General features: G+C 46.6%; 1 protein-coding gene across 1 annotated transcript in view; it reads left to right on the top strand.

The window, feature by feature from the left end:
* Window positions 1–19,122, top strand: part of Tnfrsf11a (TNF receptor superfamily member 11a) — a 47,386-nt gene that overhangs the window by 13,691 nt on the left and 14,573 nt on the right. Inside the window, exons 4-9 of the mRNA XM_032914691.1 lie at window positions 2,731–2,812; window positions 3,686–3,811; window positions 8,125–8,268; window positions 12,386–12,479; window positions 14,512–14,606; window positions 16,181–16,294. Coding sequence (XP_032770582.1) covers window positions 2,731–2,812; window positions 3,686–3,811; window positions 8,125–8,268; window positions 12,386–12,479; window positions 14,512–14,606; window positions 16,181–16,294 — 655 coding nt within the window. The remainder of the gene's footprint in view (window positions 1–2,730; window positions 2,813–3,685; window positions 3,812–8,124; window positions 8,269–12,385; window positions 12,480–14,511; window positions 14,607–16,180; window positions 16,295–19,122) is intronic.

Below are 19,122 nucleotides of genomic sequence, written 5' to 3'. Positions count from 1 at the left end.
ACTGGAACTTGGGTAGCTCATCAGTGGCTATATCCTTAAAGAAAGCGACTCCCCCAGGGGCTTGGTGTGGTGTCACACACTTTTAATCCCAGCACTCAGGAGGCAGGGGCAGGCAGATGTCTGTGAGTTCCGTGGCCAACCTGATCTACAAATCGAGTCCAGGTCAACCAGGGTTCTGTTACACAAAGGATCCTGTCTCAAAAGCAAACAAACCAAAAGTGACTCCCCTTCCCTTGTCATCATTTACTCTCAGGAAGGGTGGGGTCTCACAAACTGTCTGCCTTTCCATGATGAACTCTGTCAGCCCCAGTCTGATCAGGTTAGGTCTTGTTGTGGGTAACCACGACTACAGTGAGTTCATGAATGGGATGGCCCATGCCATGTCTAGAAGGCGGGTCTTCCAAGTCCCTCTCCTCCTGGGAAAGGGCGACATAGATGTCAGCTGAGCAGTCATCTATTCTATAGTCTCGGTACTGCAACCACTTATGGACGCCGTCCTTAGCTGTTGCCTGTTGCAATAAGAAGCTGAGAGCTGGGCCAGTGTATGGCTATAAACGGGAACAGTTTGATTGACCACATGTCCATTTAACAGAATGAAAACTGAAGGTTCTCCCCTGGAGCCTGTGGTCTTTCTAGTCACTAACCCTGGACCGAATTTACACTAGCAAGCCTGAGTATCTCCCATATTCAGCAGGCCTCAAATCCAATCAGACAGTGGTTGGTTACTTTCACTGCAGCTATGCCACTACTGCATCTAGGATCCCTCATGTCAGGCTTATCTCCCACTTTTCCTCTGCTAACACGAGCTTCATACAGACCAATATTGCCCCCAGCCTCTCCAGGCCCTCTGTAAACCTCCCTATGTCTATTGAACAAGTTCCAAACTGTCCCTGCTCCATTTCCCTACCTCCCTCCAATTTCTATGTCCTTATCCATGTGATGCTCTACAATGCGAAGCTCACTCACTAGTTCCCTGAGAACTTCTCTGGCCTTCCTCTGCTACTGTCAGGCTCATCTGCTTCCGTAGCACCTGCCAAAGTATGTATTTATCATTTAAGAGTAAACTCCATGGGCAGAGTCTGTACTGTTATCTGGAGCAGGTAGGAAGGCTGACGTGTGGTGGGCATGCAATGTGGGGATCTGTTTGCTGTCTGCCTCTTCAGTTTTCTGTATTCCTGCTAACACGACTGCTTGTCACATGCCTTCTTCTCCCGCTGAGGAAGGTGAAGGAGATAGCTCTAAGGTGTCGTGCTGACCACTGCGGACATGGTCATTTTGTATTGTATATTAGAATCATACTATTTTAGAGCATGTATCAGTTACGTTCATCTTTCTGTGACCACACCGCCTAGCAGAAACAACACAAAGGAAGAAAGACTCATTTGGCTCGTGCTTTCAGAGGGCTCACTCCATCATAGCAGGGGGCAGTTCAGGGAGGCAGACATGTTTGGCAGGGTGCTTACATCACAGCAGCCAGGAAGAGAAGTGGAAACCCTTCAGAGGCTGCTCTGGTGACTAACTTCTGCCAACTAGGCCCCAGCTCCTCAAGATTCTACCAAGTCCCCAGATGGAGCTCTCTGGAGGAAGGATGTAAGGTCAAGCATAAGCACTGAGGGAGCCGTCGGCTTCAAACCGTAAAGCCTGGAATGGAGACAGAAGTTGTGAGGGTGCAAGCTGGATTCCATGAGGCAGCAGGCAGCTGGGCTTAACCCTCAAAGTACCTACATGTCTTTGCTGTCTACACCTTTCCAATGTTCTGGTATTCTGGAAGGTGAGCAGTGCTTAACAGCCTCTAGCTGTCATAGGGAGCTTATAACAGTGACTCTCTTGGTTTAATCACAGAATTGGTGTGGGGTAAGTGGAACCATGTCACCAAACAAAAACTGGGAAGGTTGAGCAGATTCAGAAACCCCAGTCAATTCTCATATCTGAGAGTGATAGGCATTTCATCTACTCCCAACCCGGTTCCTGTCCTGGAATATGTGACCACAGCACCCCACATGAGGATTGTGACCACTAGTCACGTAGGAGAGAACACAGAGCTCTCCATACAAATGGTGTCTGAGCATTTATCCAATACACTTTCCTTCTCTTTCCTGAAAAAGGTATTTAATCTGGTCCACTCTAAATAAGTCGTATGCATCTCTTTTCCACTACCAATAAACAGTTTGGACAAGTAAAGACTGACTCTCACATCAAGAACCACCATGGGGCAGGGGAAGGGGGGGTTGCCATACAGAGCTGCCGCCTACACCTCCTGCAGAAGGCCCTCTGCCGGGGACAGACATTGAGCCCTGAGCTAAGCAGGAGTTCCCTCTCACACCAGGCTCGTTGCCTGTGGGCCCACTGTTCCCACCCTTTGAGATACCCAGTGGTGCCTGGGTGTCTGGGAGTTAGGCAATCCCAGCTTTGGCCCCAGCCTGTTTCATTTCTCACAGAGATGGGGCTCCTACCCTTGGTTTGTAACTTAGCACTTCCTGTTACATCTGCCAGAGAGGTGTTCACACACCCTAGCAGCGAGGTGGAGCTCAGACGCATAGATTGACTCCTTACATTCCTGTATGAGCTCATGTGTCCCACTGACACAGGAGAAGTGTGGCACTCGGAGGACAGACTTTTACCATCTGTTGCCAGCCTTGGCAGCAAAGTCCTAGCCACAGAGCTGTCTCTCGAGCCCTGCCCAGAAATAACTTGTGTACTATGTCCTCCTGATGTTGCTTTTCTCTTCAGGTGACCCTCCAAGTCACTCTGCCGTGCACCCAGGAGAGGCACTATGAGCACCTTGGACGGTGTTGCAGCAGATGCGAACCAGGTACCCTCCACATTTTAGCTTATGATAATGGTGTGCAGTGACCCTTACCACTCGGAAGACAGAATGCGTTCCCTCGGGACATATCATCACTTATGAATCCAAGCCAGTTTCAGCAACGGGTCCTCGGTTTGTCCCGAGAAGGCAACATTTCCTAAAGTCACCTCTTAGTCAAACACGAAGTGCGATTGACACTTCAAATCGTGTGCACAGAAGTCTTGTTTTGGAATAAACAAACTGGAATTGCTTAACTCTTGACAGACCTCTCGAATACCAGCCAAAAAGCACAAAGGGGGCTGAATGCCACCTTCCCTGAGTGTGGCTCGGTGGAGTCCAGCCTGTGAGGTCCTCACTTTCTCTTGCTCTGGGAGACAGAGCAGAGAATTTGAAGAGGGAAGGGAAAGACCAGTCCCCTAAGGTAGTCCTCTTCTCTTGGTCCAGTTCAACGAAGCCCTAAAGTTCTGCAGGGCACAGGCTGGTTGCAGAGTTCTTCTCAGTCAGCAGTTTGGGAGTGTGAACAATGGGTTGTTTCTTGAGACAAGCTAAGAGACTACTGCAGTAACCAAATCCATGAGGAAGTAACACTAGGTCCAGCAAACCTGGGACTGAATATTTCAGCCAGCAGAGGCTGAGGAGCCCCGGGTACCATACTCACTGCCTTCGGTGCCCTTGTCTCTGTGTTACCCTGTCTTAGAGGGCGTCCTGGATGAATGGTTCTGGGAGTCGGACTGGCAGGTTGGTGTGCATTTCTTTATTTGTGGCTGGAGTTTTAATCCAGGTTCCCGCACACACTTAGCATCTTGTGGTTTAGTTTTGATTGGCACAGCCCTTGTCATCGTTCTGTTTCTGATTGGGACGTTGTCTTCTCGATTTAAGGGAAGTACCTGTCTTCTAAATGCACTCCCACCTCCGACAGTGTGTGTCTGCCCTGTGGCCCAGATGAATACTTGGATACCTGGAATGAAGAAGATAAATGCTTGCTGCATAAAGTCTGTGACGCAGGTGGGTGTGTCACACTGATGGGTCGCGGGCGGTGTGGACGTGTACTCTCCGTCTTTTGTTCCTTAAATCTGTTCCACAGGAGCTTTTCAAATATGCCCACTGCTTTTCCATTATATTGTCCTTTAATTGTGACCACATCTTGCCATTGACAAAATGTCCCCACAGTGCTCAGTGTGTCTGTGTCATTTCCTCTTCCCCTACTCGTATGCTTGTCCCATTTTAAAGCTACAGACTTGAAGTCATGAGATTGTGGGAGTTCTTCGGGATTGGCCGGGAGAGACAGGACTCAGACAGAGCTTCTGGCTGGCAACCCGTCTGTGAGACAGCTCATACTCTGTTGGTACCGTCTGTGCCTCACAAGGATCCGTAACTCTGGGCCGCAGAGCTGAATAATAAAAAATGCTTTGATCAGGATCTCACTCTGTAGCTCAGGTTGGTCTTGAACTCGAGGAACTACCCCGGCCTCAGCTTGACAGGGCTGAAATTATTGGAATGCATCTGCACACGTAGCTTCATTTAAGCAAATAAGCAAACAAGCAAGCAAACAATAGCTCATTTTTAGAAATAAGTATCAAAATATGTCTCACAGATCTCCTAAGAAGTTGTGGGTTTTTCTCTCTCCCCTTTTTCCATTCTGCATACTAAGCCATCAATCACCATGTTTCTCCAGCAGAGTTTCCAGTGTGGACTTCATGGTTGCAGCTCCTGGTGTCATTTATCATATTCTTTCTCTGGTATTTCTTGTATATTTCATATTAAATCTAGAAGGTTGATAGAATTCTGTTTTATTTTGGCTAGGGTCTGGCAAAACCCCTTTATCCGTAGTGTAGTTCTTCTGAATAACATTGGAAAATTTATTTTTATAATATTAGCCACTGATAAGCATGGGTTGGATCTTTATCCCCAGTGTTGGGGACCAACCCTAAGGCCTGCACATGCCAGGGATACTCTCCTACTAAGATACACCCATATGTCTTGGTTTATTTTAGAAATAGAGGCTTCCTATGTAGCCTGATCTCCATCTTCCTGCCTCAGCCTCAGCCTCAGCCTCTGCCTCAGCCTCACCCTCTGCCTCAGCCTCAGCCTCAGCCTCAGCCTCTGCCTCAGCCTCACCCTCTGCCTCAGCCTCTGCCTCTGCCTCTGCCTCAGCCTCTGCCTCTACCTCTGCCTCTGCCTCAGCCTCAGCCTCAGCCTCTGCCTCTGCCTCTGCTTCAGCCTCTGCCTCTGCCTCTGCCTCTGCCTCAGCCTCTGTCTCAGCCTCAGCCTCTGCCTCTGCCTCAGCCTCAGCCTCTGCCCTGCAAATGCTAACATTTACAGTCGTGTGCCTCCATGCCTGACTAGATCAACCTTCATTAGGTGTTTGGATCTTGCCTTCTTTCTCTGTTTATTAGCCAGATGCATCATAAAAACTCTCCCTGCCAGTTCTCTGTCTCCATGAAGCACAGCACAGTCAGTACTTTGTCTCCGTGAAGCACAGCACACACAGAAAGGCACACCAAGTCCTTGTAATTTTCACAGTCCTGGCTGGATCACTCAACTTGTAAGCGTTTGCATCAACATGAACTCATGGATGAACTTGTGTCTGAGTTGCTTCAACTTTTTGCAGACACTAGTTTTATTGATGTTCACATTATCAAACCACTCTGCGATGAGCCCAGGTCTTCTAATACTACCATAGGCATCTTCATGGACTCCCATGATTTTCCTGTTCTGACAATCAGGAAGTCAGCAGTCCTGAACATCATCTTTCTAATGTGTCTGGGACAGCCGGCGGACTCTAGGCTGGAGAAAGTGCTGCGGAAACTCCACTGGGCACCAGCCTCTGATTAGTCCTTTTTATTTCCTCTGATGACCTTGACTCACCACTGTCTGACAGAAATAAGGATTCATTCTGTCTGCTGCCAGTGTTGCAGCCAAACACTGAACACCAGACGCATTAGGCTGTTCTTAAACCATTGCCACCCTCATTCCCTAATGCTCACACAGGATCCTGCAGGGATTTTGCAGAGAAGTGACATGTTCCTGTGCTCCTGTATGTTTATATGTGCTACGCACATGTTTCTGCGCCATTTGGTTCCTTGGTACAGTAGAGATCGGGGCTCATACTTGGGTCTAAAAAGCACAAAAATAGGAATGTCCTTTTTTTAATGGACTATAACTTGAGTCAATGAAGGAAGAGCAAGAATGAGCTGCAGGACATGGGTACTTGTTGTATAAATTATTTAATCTCAATGGGTTGACTCCTATCCCACCTTTGATAATTCGGTTCCCAGATAAAAGGCATAAAACTTTTATTATTATTATAAGTCTTAATCAACACTGGAGCTGGGCAGATAACTACCCTCTAATCTATTAGAATCTATTTCCCCATTAATAACCTTGAATTATAATTTGACATGTTCTATCTGGGCTGCTCTTAACTTCAATTGACCAACCCTCATGGACTTGTTTTTATAGTGTTTTCCTTCTCTTCTCTCTTCCTCTCCTCTCTCTTCTCCTCTCTTCCCCTCCCATGCCTTTCCATTCCCTCCTATCTTCTCCACTCCTCTCCTCAGACCCCAAGCTCCACCTACCTCAATTTTGCTCAGCTATAGGCTGTAGGCATCTTTAGTCACCAATCAGGGATAACTTGGGGGACAAGGTCACATAGTCATTTGGGTCTGTGTACAGATTCTCTCATCCCTGGGACCAACCAGGCCTTGGGGGCCAGTATTTAGCATTACAATACAATACAAACTTCAACCAGTACTGGGAATGGAATGCAGATTCTGCAAGAGGAGAATGGGTTCTTAACCGGTAAGCCATTTCTACAGCCACCTGGGTGATTTTAAATAATTATGTGCGTGCCCTACAAGGTTTCCGTATTCACAGCAGCAGCATTCGATGAAGTCAGCCCAACCATTGTATTAGTGAGTCCTGAATCACTGACTGCTCCTAAGAGAGTTCAGGCCTGGATGCTAACAAGCCCCTGGTCAGAGGGACATCACCGGCACATACCCCTTGTCCTGTGTGTGTTACTGTTTACTAGATATGTTTATGGAGTCAGCACACAGCTCAAATTATACAAACTTTGTACCACACATATGTTGTCTGGGCAGGATACATCACTGCCTTCTTGTATGTAGAACACAAGACACCACTGCACATGGGTCCATTTAAAATAGGACACTGTCCAATAAAAGCAAGACTGAGAAAAGCTGAATTGGATAGATAGCAACAAAGATACCCACTGGGCTGGAAACCTAGCCAAATGGTGGACCACATGACCGGCATGCATGACTTTGTAGTTTCAAGCCCCAGTACCACACTGGAAGGTGAGAGGCAGAGACTGGGAGGACAAGAGGTCCTTGTTAGGAGTGTAGAGTGACCCCAAGCTTTTCGTGGTTCAGCCCATGTCCAGGAATGACTGCAAACACACTGTGTTAATAGAAATTGTAGCAAACACGGAAATTCATGCAAATCTGAGTAAGAAGAATGATTTGTGTGTTGGATACTTAAATTGCCATATGCCGGGGGCTGGAGAGATGGCTCAGTGGTTAAGAGCCCGGACTGCTCTTCCAGAGGTCCTGAGTTCAATTCCCAGCAACCACATGGTGGCTCACAACCATCTGTAAAGAGATCTGATGCCCTCTTCTGGTGTATCTGAAGACAGCTACAGTGTACTTATGTATAATAAATGAATAAATCTTCAAAAAAAATTGCCATATGCCTGTATTCTGGAAAACTAAGAGACGCTGGGAGATTAGAGTAAGAAGGCAAGCACTTTCTGTCTGTTGGAAACACACAACCTGAAAGCCTGGCCCATGGGACAGATTGCTGCCCAAGTGTGGCTTGCTGCCTGCTTCTGTTCTGTCCACTTGCCTGAACACCCCAGAACCTTCAGGACCCCAGGATGAGTTCACACCTCCAGAAAAGCCCTGGTGTCTCGCTAAACTTTGCATAACAGTTTGTGTGACATCTGAATTTACCAAAAACAAACAAACAAACAACAACAACAACAAAAAAAAAAAACCAAGGGTCTGTACACTACTGTGAATTTCCCCCAAATAATTTAACCTACCAACACAAAACTGTTTAGACAGTCTACACAACTTCGAGTTATTAGGAAGAAAAGGCTCTTTGGCCGGTTTCCTACCAATAAGGAAGTATGGGAAGGAACTCCCGAGTTCCTCAAACCCAGTGAGTCACCCTGTTGGCGGCCAGATGCAGCTGGCTAGTGGGCGGTTTGGAACTGGGAGGGGGACAGTGCACTATCTAGTGCATCTGTGTCTCCAGCCCCTTGCTGGACTATGATCATCTCTTGTCTCCTACAGGCAAGGCCCTGGTGGCGGTGGACCCTGGCAACCACACGGCCCCGCGTCGCTGTGCCTGCACGGCGGGCTACCACTGGAACGCAGACTGCGAGTGCTGCCGTCGGAACACGGAGTGCGCACCGGGCTTCGGAGCTCAACATCCCTGTACGGCTGCTCGATTACTTGTGTGTGTGGCACCCAGCATCCCTGTATGGTTGCACGGTTGCGGGTGTGAGCTCTGTCCGCGAGCCCTGCTCTTAACTTCCTGGGATTTGTCATGGCTGTATCAAGGGTGCTTCAGGGAGCCCAGCTGTCCCCGAGGAACTACAATTGAACCATCATCAGTTTAGTCCAGCTTGGAACAGCACATGGGTAGTCCCAAATTCCTTCACCCCTCTGTTCCTTTTGTGGCTATTGGCCTCAATATGTGAAACCTGAGGGTCCCCACTTAGTGATAATGTAGTGCAGGGATCCGCCAAGGTATAAAGAACGCAGCCTCTCAGAAGAGGGTGCGCACCTCTGGACACACTGTCAACTGATGTCTGTAGATATTAATTTCTAATGTAAAGAGTTCCTAAAGACTTAGCTGTTGGGAAACTGCAGCCGCAATAACAAGGAGGACTGGGAGATATTTCTGCTATAAAGTGCTTCCGGGGTGTGAGAATCAAAAACCCACAGTAAATACTAATCCCACCTCCAGCAGGAGGAGTAGATAGGATACTTGGATCTCTGAGGCAGACTGGCCAGCTAGCATAGGCAAAGTCCCAGGCCAGTGAAAGACTGCCTAAAACAAAACCAAAAGTGGAAGCTTCAGAAGACAGAGCTGGGAGGTCTTCTGACCTTTGCCATGCACACCAGTCATTCGAGTGTAAAAGCTAGTTTCTCCTCACCACGGCTTAATGTGACTGTTGCCACGCTCGCACACTTGCTTTCCTGTTTGCATTCACCCACCTTCCACCTGGAGTTTCTGTGTTTGGAAGTCTTTCCTAGTCACCTCTTTGAATCCCTTCACATAAAGTGTAAGCACTAATTTGAAATCGATTATTATTATTATTATTATTATTATTATTATTATTATTATTACTGAATTGATTGGGTTCACAGGGAAAAACTAAGCTTTTTTCCCTCCCAGATAAAGCTGCCACCATGCTCACTCTACGCCTTTTAAACTCGCATCTTTTGAACTTGGAGAGTAGGCTTGCCCGGTGTTTGTACTGGGACTGAGTGCTCACCAGTGTCAGGCATTAGCACAGACAGAGTCCACTCACACTTCCGGTTTCTGAGTTGTCTGTACAGCTGCTGAGGCTCATGCCCCGTTCCCCCAGCACCTTCCGAGAGCTACATCCTTGCTCGTCAGTGACACGAAGCCAGGTCTGCTTTTAATGCTCAGCCATCTGAGAACCCCATTGTGTCCTTCAGCCTTGTGGAAAGCAAAGAAGCAGAAATCCTTTCAACTTAGGACAGTGCTTCTGAGAGGAGGTCTCGCTCCCAACTTCTAGGAAGTGTTACAAAGCAGGTTTTCAGAGGGTAATAAACGGCTGCGTATGCTTGGCAGTCTGTCACACAAAGATGTCATTCTAAAGCCAGCATGCTTGGACAAGGGCTGCGAAAATTAAAATATTAATCATTTGAATCCGCATGGAAGAATGTATCTAGCTAGCACAGCAGGCGCCTGCATCAGCCCTGACTCATGTGCACATGCACTCTCTCTCTCTCTCTCTCTCTCTCTCTCTCTCTCTCTCTCTCTCTCTCTCTCAAGTCAACTTGAGCTTTTAGTTCATAAAGACAGTCCTCCCGGCCATATTGTCTCCCTCCAAATCCTGCTGTTTGAATAGACAAAGCCCTTGACCTTGCCACAGACTTCCCACCTTTGTGCACTAGGTGTGAACGTTAGGATTTCTGGAAGGTGTTCTTGGATGGGCAAAAGGAATAGAAAGGGCACGACTGCTCCTAGATATGGTAGAGGAGAAGGCATATGGTAGATATGTGGGAGAGCATAACCAGAGGCAGACACATCTGGGAGAGTCCAGAGTGGACATGACCATGTAGGGAGAGCAGAGGAGAGGGAATAATTGAGAGCCAGGAAACTGGGAAGAGGTCAGGATTTAAAGGGTAAAAAGGAACACTGTAACAAAAATGGCTTGATTATTCAGGGAAGAATGGCTGGAGGAAGATCAGCCCAGCCCCTAGGCTGGAGAATGCAGTGGGGGGCAAGGTATGCCAGTAGTCAGACCCGGTAACAGATTGAGGAATGCTGGGAGAGCCTGCTGGGCGCCAGCATCAGCTTTGATATGTTAAGCCCCTTAGTTGGTCTTTGGCTGGGGTTTGGGACCTAACTGGTCTCTTAGCTTTTAAGCCTTGGAAAAAATACACTTTTGACAGTAGGTGAATTGAAGTTCACTCCTGAGGCTGGGGATGCAAAGCTCAGTTGTTAGAATGCTTGCCAACTTTGTGCTCAACGCCCTGGATTTGATCCCTAGTACCGGATAAAACCGAGAATGGTGGCACATACCAGTAATCCTAGCACTCAGGCTTTAAGCCAGGAGGATCAGACGTTCAGGGCCATCCTTAGCTACAGGAGACTCTCTTGTGTAGCCCCAAAAGAGTCCATTTCTCATGTCCCAACTTGCAGTATATTTGAATTCAAGACAGCTGACCTGGCCCCCGTACCATTCTTTGACCACACTTCTGCTCTGGGCCAGCAGGGAAAGAAAAATGGGACTAGGCTGCTGAGAGTGCGGTTTTGTGGTCTCCGGTATTTCAACTCCTGGCTCAGTTAGCACAGCCAAGACTTGGGTCCACAGCAGGTTTGGAGCAGATAGGAATGTGACTCGTCTTGTTAGTGCGAGAAGCCTGATTATAAAACTGTGTGCATGCAGTGTGAATGCCAGTGTCCCAGGAAACCAGAGGTCTTGGGTCCACTGGGTATTACAGACACTGACATGGGTGCTGGGAACCAAACTCTAGCCCCTGTGTTCATCTTTAAAAATGCTTTCTCAATTAATGCTAGTTGGTCCTGGCATTGTTGCAATTCTTTGAAAGCCAGTCACATTGCTATATGAGGGTGACAATATATCTTATTTACTGAGCCAAATGACGAAAATCAAACATCTACCTGCTATCAGGCAGGTACCAAGAATTTTAATTTCTTATTTTAGGTTTGTATTTGTGAAAAATAAGTCATAGAAATGTTACTAATGTCAAAAGTCATTTATGGGTCTGGCAGCAGCCCATGGCCTGATGTTGCTTTCACACTGTAGTCAGTGTTATTTGCTCGTGCTCACCAAGGCATCGTGGGCCAGATACAATGGAGACGGGAGACACAGGGAGCTTGAGGCATTTCTGAGGTTGCTAATTTAGCTTCAGCGGAGCATGGGAGTGAATGGAGCTCTCTGGTCAGGAGTATCGATTACTCTGAGTACTGTGGATGGAGGCAACACGCACACTTTCTCATTCTTTGCATCTGTGTTTGCAGCCCAGTCCACTTTCTTCACGATCTGTCTGTAATTCCTTCTGTACTGTGAGCAATTACAGCACAGGCCATAGGTAGTCATGTCGGCCCTTGGTAGAAAAACTTGACACCAATTCTTGTTTAGGAAGAAGAGACTTACAAGGTTGTTTTTGTTTGTTTGTTTGTTTGTTTTTTGGGGGGGAGAAAGGTGTAGTTGGTAAGCTATATTTCTTAGCCCAGTGAAGTGAAGCTGATCATGTCACTGTGACAATGTACCACCATTTATTTAAGAAGTTGACTGTTGATTCAAATGTTTCAATTGTTCTGGGTTTTAAATGATAACTTTGTAGTGAATAGTGTCATATGGCCCATATCCAACATGCTTGGCACCAGAAATGTTTCAAAAACCTCTCCCTGACCCTTGGCTTTAGAGTGAGCTTAGATTTGGAAGAACAGGTTTCCCTTAAACACAGTGAGAGTACCACATTGCCTGCTGGTGAAAACTGATGCAACCATGAAGGCTGGAGATAGCCAGACAGCAAATCCCAGCTACATAGACAGAAGAGGAAATACGTTGAAGGCAGAGCTGGCCTTAGCTGGACTTTAGTCTCAGTGGCCTGACATGAAAAAAGCCAGCTTCTGAACAAAGTCCTGTAAGCACTTCTGCCACCCAAGCCTGGGGGAGCTGAAGGCAGGAGATATGGCTGGCCAGGCAGATGTGGGGAACATGGAGGTAATAGTCCAGGGACACGACACCATCCTGACTGATCTCTAAGTGTCCCCTTGCTTTTTATCTGTTTTTGTTTGTTTGTTTGTTTGTTTGTTTGACAGTGCAGCTCAACGTGGACACCGTGTGCACACCCTGCCTCCTGGGCTTCTTCTCAGATGTCTTTTCGTCAACAGACAAATGCAAACCCTGGACCAAGTAAGTGACTGTGCAGACGCCCAAGGACCAGTTGTTGTGTTTTATCAAAAGAAACCAGGAAATGTTTAGTAGAGCACGATGTGGTGAGGTGGGAGGGTGCCTCAGGGGGCCCATGCTAAGGCATCCCTTCCCCCTCAGGTACCAGCCATTTACGGGCTTAGTATAGGATAGCGTTTATTTGGGGGCATGGGAAAGGGAGTTGAGGGAGTAGAGGAAAAGAAAGGGAGGCGGAAAGGGAGGGGGAGGAAGAAGGGGGAAGGAGAAGAAGATGGAAAGCGGAGGGAGAGAACGACCAGGAGTCCTGGAACACGTGGAGAGAGGCGGGATGGGGAGGAGAAAGGGGTGGAGTCAGGGAAAGAAGAGAGTCAGAGAGAGGAGTAGAGAGAGTGAGGAGGGGCCAAACAGCCCCTGTTAGAGCAAGCCAGGCCTACCTGGCTGTTGCCAGTAATTGTTGGGCGGAGCTTAGAAGGAATGCTAACCAGCCTCAGCAGCTCTGGATGTCTTAGCCTCTTGGCTGCTTGGTTACTTGTTAGCTTCTTATAGACTTGGTTCAGTGGTTAGCTTCTGTCCGTGCACAGTAGGGACCGAGGCTGGCATCGTTGGACCCAGCATGTGTCAGGGCTTTGTGTCACTTCTTACACTCAGAAATATATGACCTTCAGTTCCTGATTCTTTCTCCTTTGCCTAACCTTATTTAGTTGAGAATTATGTATCGTCTATTGGTATGTGGACTGTGGGTGGGCTAGTGCGGGTGGAGGGTGAGGGCTCCAGGTGTGCTAGGCACAGCATCTCTGGCTGAGCCATGCCCCCACCTTGTGTTGCCACTCACCTCCCGGACACTCAGTCAGCACTGGCTCAGTCTTCCGGTCTGTAGAAGTATGTATACCCTGAAAGCACCTTGGGCTCTCTTGCATAGTCTTGAAGCTCTTCACATGCTGAATAACAGAGGTTCATCTGGGCCTTCATTTTATCCCGTCTATGGTCATCTCGATTCCTCCTTTTCACCAATATTTTAACTTCAGGCTTATTTACTTATTATTTTTGTTGCTTGGGCTGAACTCAGGGTCTTGCACATATTACTAGTTTACCTGATTTTTTTCTACACTGAGTTGGAGTCTCTGACTCCTTAGACCTGCCATGTATCTCACTGTGGAATTGCACCAGCATTGACTTGCCAAGCTCCTATTGACAAGCATGTAAATAGTTCTGGGTTTTCTGCAGGGACAAAATTTATAGTGATAGTATGGGATACAGACTGAGTATCCCTTATCCAAATGCCCAAGCATTTTGATGTGTACTCTTGCAGGGGGTGTGGGATGTCAAGTCTCAACCCAGTGGCTTTGTCTCTCATGGTTCATACCCAGTCTAAATTACTTTTACAAGTGTACTAAGGTTACATGGTGTCAGATTTCCTATTGTGTTTTCATGTCAGTGTTACAAGAGTTTCACATTCTGACTATCAGATTTGGAATTAGAGAATGATGTATAGCGCGTATACATGTATGGCACCTCCCACAAGTTATGTTGAATAGGCTTCCAGACTCTTCCTTGCATCCTGTTGTTTAACACTAGTGATATATGTAAGGAATGTAGGCTTTAAAAGCTCACCTTCCCTATCCCACGAGCTGCTGCGGTTGCCTCTTCTCCTCTTCCCATCTTTTACTGCTTTCAGACAGGGGATAGTTATGCTGTGTCAGGATGCAGGGGTACACCACCACACTGGGCTTGGGAGGCTCTTGTCAAATGCTGCTTCCCAATGCGTTTTATTCAAGCTTCAGGTCGAGAAAACATGAAATTTTTATCTTTAGAAGTATACTCATCAAAACTCTCAGCATTTGGAATCCTCCTTGCTGAAGTCCCTCACACTCTCCCACTATGTTCCTAGTAGTTCTTAGAGTATTCCCCAAGTGCTCCAGGCACCTCTGAGGGCTTCCCTTCCTGAAGAAGTTGGGGCTCTGGTTCCTCAAGATATTTTCTTTGGTTTTGAAGTAGAAGTGCCAGACCATAGCCATTGCCTGCTCTTTCCTCACAGCTGCACCCTCCTTGGAAAGATGGAAGCACACCAAGGGACGACGGAATCAGATGTGGTCTGCAGCTCTTCCCTGACACTGATAAAACCACCCAAGGGTAGGAGAGCAGAGCCTGTGAGGTGGTATATGGTCCACAGTGGGTCTCTCTAGAGTGACACTCTGTATCTGTGGTGTCTTTCTAGAGTGACACACTGTATCTGTGGTGTCTCTCTAGAATGACCCACTGTATCTGTGGTGTCTCTCTAGAGTGGCACATTGTATCTTCGGGGACTTACTTGTGTTTTCTGCTCCTTCTGTCCACTATCATCTTGGTATTATTTTCATTTTCCACCAGTATTTTATTTTATTGTTTAAAAGATTTATTTTTTATTTTATGGGTATGGATAAGAGTTTGTGCACTACCTTTATACATTGCTCAAGGACAGTAGAAGAGGGTGAAGGAGCCTCTAGCACTAGAGTTGCAGACAGTTGTGAGCTGCCATTTGGGTGCTGGGAGTCAAATGCACTTCCTTTGGGAGAGCAGCCAGTGCTTTTAACTGTGACATATCTCTCCAGCTTCCCTCCCCATCATTTCTTCTTTCTTGTCTTCTTTCCTTCATCTCCCTCTTCCTCCTCTTTTCTTCATCCTTCTCCTCCCCTTTCTCCTCCTCCTCCTCCTCCCCCTTCCTCCTCCTCCTCCTTTTCCTTCTCCTTTTCCTTCTCTTTCTTGTTTTGTCTGCTGTAGATTTGACCCAGTCCCTTTCACATGCCTATGTCTGTGTCTATCTCTCTCTCTCTCTCTCTCTCTCTCTCTCTCTCTCTATCATCTATATCTATATTTACACTGAGTTAGGGATAAGCCATAAACATGTATAAACTTATATATTTATTTTATTTATACATATATTTATTATATACAAATATATAAACTTATAAATATATAAAAATATCTATATTTACACTGAGCTGGGGTAAGCTATAATATATATTTATTTTACATGTATATATTTATTATATATAAATACATAAACTTACAAATATATATGTATGTTATTTACAATGAACTAGGGGTAAGCTATAAACACAAATGTCAAAGCCAATGCCCATGCATGGTAGAGAATGAGAGTCATAGTGAGGGTGCCCATGTGGAGATTTGGATCAAGCCAAACAGTAACTTCTTAGACTCTGTAATCATCTGTGAGCGTTTGTAGATTAAGCTAATCTAAATATTGTTTTTAAAGTTTCTGGTTAACTGAGGCTGCCGTCTGGTTGCTTTAGGTGAGTGGCTCAGTGTAGGGATGGGCTGCTTCTCAGAAGAGAGCAGACTGGGGAAAGACCTTCCTAATGTAGCAAAAGAACCAGGCCACAGAACAATAACAACAGGCTGTGGACAAGGAGGTCAGGGCGTCGAGTGACCACCTCAGAGGACCATGACAGACGGTAGATGATATTGAACTTATTCTAAAGTACAGATAGGACCATGGGCCTGGACTCGCCTTGCCCAGAGTGGGGAGGCCCCTGGTGAGGGTGGAGCCATGGAGTTCCTCCCCTAGCATCTGCAGCTAGGGTGAAGCTCTCCACTGCTGTTTGCCGCACACTCACAGTCTTGATTCTTGGGCTGGGTTTACAGGACGTTGCCTTTGAATTTGGTGAAATGACTGACCTTTACTGCTGTGCTTTCTTCCAACACAGAGGCCCAGGTTTACTGGCCCAGTCTCATCGTTCTGCTCCTCTTCATCTCGGTGGTAGTGGTGGCTGCCATCGTCTTCAGCATTTACTACAGGAAGGGAGGGAAAACGCTGACAGGTATTGTGTTCACGGCAGGATACGAAAAGCAACCACGAAGACTATGGTGCTTCTCAGGGGAGCGCCTTAGGACATGAGTAGACTATCCCTGACTGTCACAGAATCTGCTGGAGTAGTAGCTCAGTGGTTAAGAGCATTGGCTGAGCTTCTAGAGGACCCAAGTTCAATTCCTAGCACCTATCTCATACCTGACAACAGTCATAACTCCAATTCCAGGGGACCTAACACTCTCATACAGACATGCATGCAGGCAAAACACCAATGCACATAAAATGAGTAAATGTAACTGTATGTAATCATGATGTATGTGGGGGCATATGTGCCACAATTCATATGTGGAGGTCAGAGGTCAATTTTGTGGAGTTGGTTCTCTCCTTCCACCTTTAAATGGGTTTTGTGGGGGGCAAATTCAGGTTCAGCAAGTAAAGTATATTTGCACTTTTGTGTCTGATTCTTTGTTTTCTAGTAGCAGCAATAATGACCAAAACTGAAGGGCAACATTGTATCTATAAGTAAACAATATTGGGCCTTTCTTAAATTGCTCAAGTGTCGCTGATGGGAGCCCACTTTGTCTCTCTTGCTGTATTCCAAACACAAGGGCTGTAGTTAATGCTGTAATGCAATCCCTTGAAAATGTACCCATTTAAAACACAGGCACAAGCTCAGATAAATGGCTGGATGGGGGAAGTTTTGATTGGAATACTATTTTGAAATGTGAATCTAAAATTATGATGATAGATGACTTTATTTTTTAGAATTTAGAAGCTTATGTAAAATAGAGAGACCAATGTTAGTTCATTTTTTTTTTTTTTGGATATCTACATAAGGTTGGATGATGTTTTCAAACATCACATCCTGTTTGACTTGTATATGGGATTGCTAAAAGACACGTGGTTTTTAGTAAAGCTCTGCTAAGGGGTTGTTTTCAGATGTCATAATAATTTAATTTTTTTACTTATTGTTTGTTCATGCTGTGTGTATTGGCACACGTGCCTGACACACATCGTAAGTGTGGAGTTGGTTCCCTCTTTTCAGCTTTAAGTAGGTTTGGGGATGTGAACTCAGGTTCAACAAGTAAAGCACACATTATTGAGCCAGACACCTGCATTCTTGGTATTGAGTTCCTGTCTTTAAAACCGGAAGTCCACGGGAGGTAAAGAGCTTGCCTAGCATAAGGAAGACCCTGGGTTTGAACCTCAGCACTGGGTGATGGGGGAGGGGACAGTGGGAGTGAGTGTGTGTGTGCGTGTGTGCGCACATTCGGATGTATATGTGTGAGTGTCAGGGGGAGGGAGTAGGAGCAGACAGGGAAGGGGAAAGGGAAGAAGTTGGAGTCCATGGGAGTCAACTGTTTATGATCCGAAGGGTCAGACGATGAACCAGTGGATGAAGCCTGAAGGAAAGGCCAGGTCCACACTGTGTCCAGGGTGAGCTAACAGGAATCATTCTCAGGCTGCTGTGGGAAGTGGTGCTTCCCTGTAATCCTAGCACATGAGTCTGGGGAGATCGGAGGGGCATCCCGTGAGCGATGTGGCCAGCTGGATTATCTGTACTAGTGAACCTCGGGTGAAAGTGAAACAAAGTCCTCAATGTAAAAGGTGGAGAGTGATTCACAGAGATAGCAGTGTCGAACACACGCATGCACACGCACATACACACAAATGAACAGGCACACCTGTGAACATGAATGTGCATGCACAGCACACACACATGCAAACATACATGTATGTATACACACCCATAGAGTATGCAAAAGCCAGAACAAAAGCATAAGAATTTGCAACTCCTGACGTCGGACTTAACGAAGAAAGGATTGGACTTTCCTAAGGGATGGGATAAAACTTTGTTTCCACGTATCACTGTGCCAGAAGCACATTCTTTGTCCTCCTGCCTTGGTTATCTTGCTTCCTGTGCACACAGTAAAACTGTGAAGGGAACAGAATGTGTGTGGTCTTCCAGCCTCGTGACAGACCCAGGCGTATCACTGGTATCTGGTGTATTACTAGCAAGTACCCTAGTTTGAATCCGTTGCTCCGATAAACACTGTGACCATAAATAACTTAGAACGGAACAGTATTTGTTTATTTGTGTTTGTCTTTCCAGCTTATACTTCATAGTTCAGAAGTCAGGGCAGGAACTCAAGGCAAGAAACCTAGAGGCAGAAGCAGAAGCAGAGGACATGGAGGATTTCTTTTTTGAAATCTTTTAAAATTTATTTTATGTGAGTGGGTATGTGGTCTGCATGTGATCTATACACCACATGTGTGCCTGCTCCCCTCAGAAGCCAGAAGAAGGCATCAGATGTTACAGATGGTGGTGAGCCTAAGATATAGGTGCTGGGAATTGATCGCAGACTGTCTGGAAGAGCAGCCAGTGCTCTTAACCACGGAGCATCTCTGCAGCCCCTCAGCTACCTCTCATGGACAGCCCAGGGCCGCCTGCTCAGGGGTGGCATTGCTCACAGTAGGCTGCGCCCTCCCTCCCACATCAGTCAGCAATCAAGAAAATGCCCTGTAGACAGTCCACGGGCCAATCTGATAGGGGCAATTCCTCCATCCAAGGGTCCCCTCTTCCTCAGTGTCTAGGTTTGTGTCAAGTTGACAAAAACTAACTCTGACAGCCTTTTCCTCTGTAGAGATCAGCACTTTCTGTTTTTGTTAAGAAGTAAGATGCCTTCAGAGTATTTAAATCAGTTGACTTTTTAATGGACTGGTTGGTTCGAAACTCTGTGCTAGAGTTTGAACCGAGGTCTTTGCTTTGTTAAGCAAGAATTCTATCACTGAGCCATGGACAAGTTCCTATTGCACCCCTACCCCCCACCCCCGTGC

Source organism: Rattus rattus, chromosome 10 (assembly GCF_011064425.1).
Source record: "Rattus rattus isolate New Zealand chromosome 10, Rrattus_CSIRO_v1, whole genome shotgun sequence".
In the NCBI taxonomy this organism is placed as follows: Eukaryota; Metazoa; Chordata; class Mammalia; order Rodentia; family Muridae; genus Rattus; species Rattus rattus.
The sequence above is the reverse complement of the archived record's forward strand: the minus strand, read 5'-3'. Positions and strand labels throughout refer to the sequence as shown.